The sequence below is a fragment of the Mustelus asterias genome, unplaced genomic scaffold (assembly GCF_964213995.1).
Source record: "Mustelus asterias unplaced genomic scaffold, sMusAst1.hap1.1 HAP1_SCAFFOLD_3845, whole genome shotgun sequence".
NCBI lineage: Eukaryota > Metazoa > Chordata > Chondrichthyes > Carcharhiniformes > Triakidae > Mustelus > Mustelus asterias.
Genome location: NW_027593790.1, coordinates 3,825 through 7,639, shown reverse-complemented (window position 1 = coordinate 7,639; position 3,815 = coordinate 3,825). Strand labels below are relative to the sequence as shown.

Sequence of the window (3,815 nt, the reverse complement as noted above, 5' to 3'; positions counted from 1 at the left end):
TCAAGAGGGAATTGGATGATTATTTGACTGGAAACGGGGTACGGGGGAAAAGGCAAGGGAAAGTCATGACGCTCACCTAGAGGGCCGGGGCAGGCGTGATGGGTCGAATGGCCTCCTTCTGTGGCCCTAACAACCCTGTCATTTTTTTTTCCTGCTGAATAAATTGTGCTTGTTTGAAATTTGGCATTCTTGTCTTTGTCCTGATGAGCACGAGGCAAAAATCTTTGGCAATTTTTCTCAACGGGAAGGTTATTAACGATGATAATTGGATTTTATTGATCACAAAACAATAGATTTGCACAAATATTTGATCTTTTTGTACCAGCAAGCCTCGCGCAGTGAGAAGCGTGACAGACCTGAATGCGGGGTGAAGGATACAAGGATCGGTTCGCAGACACCCACACTGTTCAGTTACAAATGCAGTATAAAGTAATGGGCGGCACGGTGGCACAGTGGGTTAGCACTGCTACCTCACAGCGCCAGGGACCCGGGTTCGATTCCCGGCTTGGGTCACTGTCTGTGCGGAGTTTGCACATTCTCCCCGTGTCTGCATGGGTTTCCTCCGGGTGCTCCGGTTTCCTCCCACTCTCCAAAGATGTGCAGGTTAGGTGGATTTGGCCGTGTTAAATTGCCCCTTAGTGTCCAAAGATGTGTGGGTTAGGTGGATTGGCCATGCTAAATTGCCCCTTAGTGTCCAAAGATGTGTAGGTTAGGTGGATTGGCCATGCTAAATTGCCCCTTAGTGTCCAAAGATGTGTAGGTTAGGTGGATTGGCCATGCTGAATTGCCCCTTAGTGTCCAAAGATGTGTAGGTTAGGTGGATTGGCCATGCTGAATTGCCGCTTAGTGTCCAAAGATGTGCAGGTTAGGTGGATTGGCCATGCTAAATTGCCCCTTAGTGTCCAAAGATGTGCAGGTTAGGTGGATTGGCCATGCTAAGTTGTCCCTTAGTGTCCAAAGATGTGTCGGTTAGGTGCATTGGCCATGCTAAGTTGTCCCTTAGTGTCCAAAGATGTGCAGGTTAGGTGGATTGGCCATGCTAAGTTGTCCCTTAGTGTCCAAAGATGTGCAGGTTAGGTGGATTGGCCATGCTAAATTGTTCCTTAGTGTTGGGGAGGTGAGTCGGGTAAATATTTGGGGATAGGAGCTGGGTGGGATTGTTGTCGGTGCAGGCTTGATGGGCCGAATGGCCTCCTTCTGCACAGTCGGGATTCTTTGACAACAGAGGATATCTGTTCTGGAACCACGTTACAACCCGGGGGCACCCAGTTCATCTTATCCTAGCACAATGTGGGGTCACCAAGTGCGATGAGGGACTGTTTCCACCCAGCGATGGGATCAAGCTGAAGATGGGGTGACTCCCTCTCGAAGGCCGTGGGTTCAATCCCGGTGCGGTGCCCGGAGAGGGAGAGCGGCACAGTCAGAGAGACCGTCTTTCAAGAGGGGACATTAAAAAACCAACATCCCGTCCGCTGTCTTGGCTGAAGATTCGTGCCCCACCCAGAGCCCTGTGGGACCGATATTAATCCCTCAACTAACATCCCGCATAACAGACTGTCTGGCTCTTTATCACATTGTGGGATCTTACTGTGCACAAAGAGGCTGCTGCGTTTCCCACATCATCACAGTTACCACACTTCAAAAAATATTTGATTTGATTTATTGTCATGTATTGGAATACAGTGAAAAGTATTGTTTCTTGCGCGCTATACAGACAAAGCATACCGTTCATAGAGTACAAAGGGGAGAAGGAAAGGAGAGGGTGCAGAACGTAGTGTTACCGCCATAGCTAGGGTGTAGAGAAAGATCAACTTAGTATAAGGTAGGTCCATTCAAAAGTCTGACTGCAGCAGGGAAGAAGCTGTTCTTGAGTCGGTCAGTACGTGACCTCAGACTTTTCTATCTTTTTCCCGACGGAAGAAGGTGGAAGAGAGAATGTCCGGGGTGCGTGGGGTCCTGGATTATGCTGGCTGCTTTTCCCCGAGGTAGCGGGAAGTGTAGACGGAGTCAATGGATGGGAGGCTGGTTTGCGTGATGGACTGGGCTACATTCACAACCCTTTGTAGTTCCTTGCGGTCTTGGGCAGAGCAGGAGCCCCATACCAAGCTGTGATACAACCAGAAAGAATGCATTCTATGGTGCATCTGTAAAAGTCACTGAATTTTCTCAGCCTCTGAGAAAGTAGAGTAGAAAGTAAAGTAGGATGTAGATTCTGGCAGTCTTCATTGGTTACAGAAAGGGGCTATGGAAATGAAAGCCGTCGGGAGAGGTTCTCGGCCTCCCGTACAGACACCTGGGAAGGCAGGGTCCTCAGTACCGAGACAGACGGCACATGTCACAGCGGCACGACTTGGCGGTGAAGATCTCGATCTCCTCCCTCCTGGGGCCGCAGAACAGTCTGACTCGCACCTGGGTGGGGAAAGAGCGGGGGGGGGGGAAGGAAAAAAAGCACAGCAAGATCCCAGTCAGCGTCTCAATCCAACAGAAAGGGAGATAACATATGGGGAGGAGTGGCAATGAGAGAGAGGGGGGTGAGAGGGGAATGGAGACAGAGACAGGGAGAGAGAGAGGGGGGTGAGAGGGGAATGGAGACAGAGACAGATGAGACGGAGAGAGAGGGGGTGAGGATGATTTTGACGAGGTTTAATCGGGACGCACCTTCTGCATCTTGCGGATGGTGCAGCACTGCGAAACGGAGGTGATGTTGTGTTTGAACCCACTGGCCGTCAGGACGGAGTATTTGGAGGGGAATGCGCTGGATTCACAGTAGCCCACACAGGCCTGGATCAACTGAGAGCCCCGACACGTCCCTCGCCGGTCACTCGTTATGGTAACGTTGAAAGCTGGAAAACAGAGTGGGGCGTCATGGAATCATAGAATCTACAGTGCAGAAGGAGGCCATTTGGCCCATCGAGTCTGCACTAACCACAATCTCACCCAGGTCCCATTCCCACAACCCTCGATATTTACCCTGCTAATCCCCCTGACACTAATGGGCAACTTAGCATGGCCAATCCACCTAACATGGACATCTTTGGTCACTAAGAGACAACTTAGCATGGCCAATCCACCTAACCTGCACATCTTTGGACACTAATGGGCAACTTAGCATGGCCAATCCACCTAACATGGACATCTTTGGTCACTAAGAGACAACTTAGCATGGCCAATCCACCTAACCTGCACATCTTTGGACACTAAGGGACAACTTAGCATGGCCAATCCACCTAACCTGCACATCTTTGGACACTAAGGGATAATTTAGTACGGCCAATCCACCTAACCTACACATCTTTGGACACTAAGGGACAACTTAGCATGGCCAATCCACCTAACCCACACATCTTTGGACACTAAGGGACAACTTAGCATGGCCAATCCACCTAACCCACACATCTTTGGACACTAAGGGACAATTTAGCACGGCCAATCCACCTAACCTGCACATCTTTGGACACTAAGGGATAATTTAGTACGGCCAATCCACCTAACCTACACATCTTTGGACACTAAGGGGCAATTTAGCATGGCCAATCCACCTAACCTGCACATCTTTGGACACTAAGGGACAACTTAGCATGGCCAATCCACCTAACCTGCACATCTTTGGACACTAAAGGGCAATTTAGCACGGCCAATCCACCTAACCTGCACATCTTTGTACACTAAGGGACAATTTAGTACGGCCAATCCACCTAACCTACACATCTTTGGACACTAAGGGGCAATTTAGCATGGCCAATCCACCTAACCTACACATCTTTGGACACTAAGGGGCAATTTAGTACGGCCAATCCACCAAACCTGCACATCTT

At 49.8% G+C, this 3,815-nt stretch overlaps 1 protein-coding gene across 1 annotated transcript; it reads right to left on the bottom strand.

Annotated features, from left to right (window-relative positions):
• Positions 1 to 2,310: 2,310 nt before the first annotated feature.
• On the bottom strand, positions 2,311 to 2,843 carry gpha2 (glycoprotein hormone subunit alpha 2; the record flags this gene model as incomplete). The annotated part of the gene is made up of 2 exons (XM_078208511.1): positions 2,311 to 2,409; positions 2,659 to 2,843. Coding segments are annotated over 2 exons (284 nt in total), but the record flags the coding sequence as incomplete, so codon positions are not given.
• Between the last annotated feature and the right edge of the window lie 972 nt (positions 2,844 to 3,815).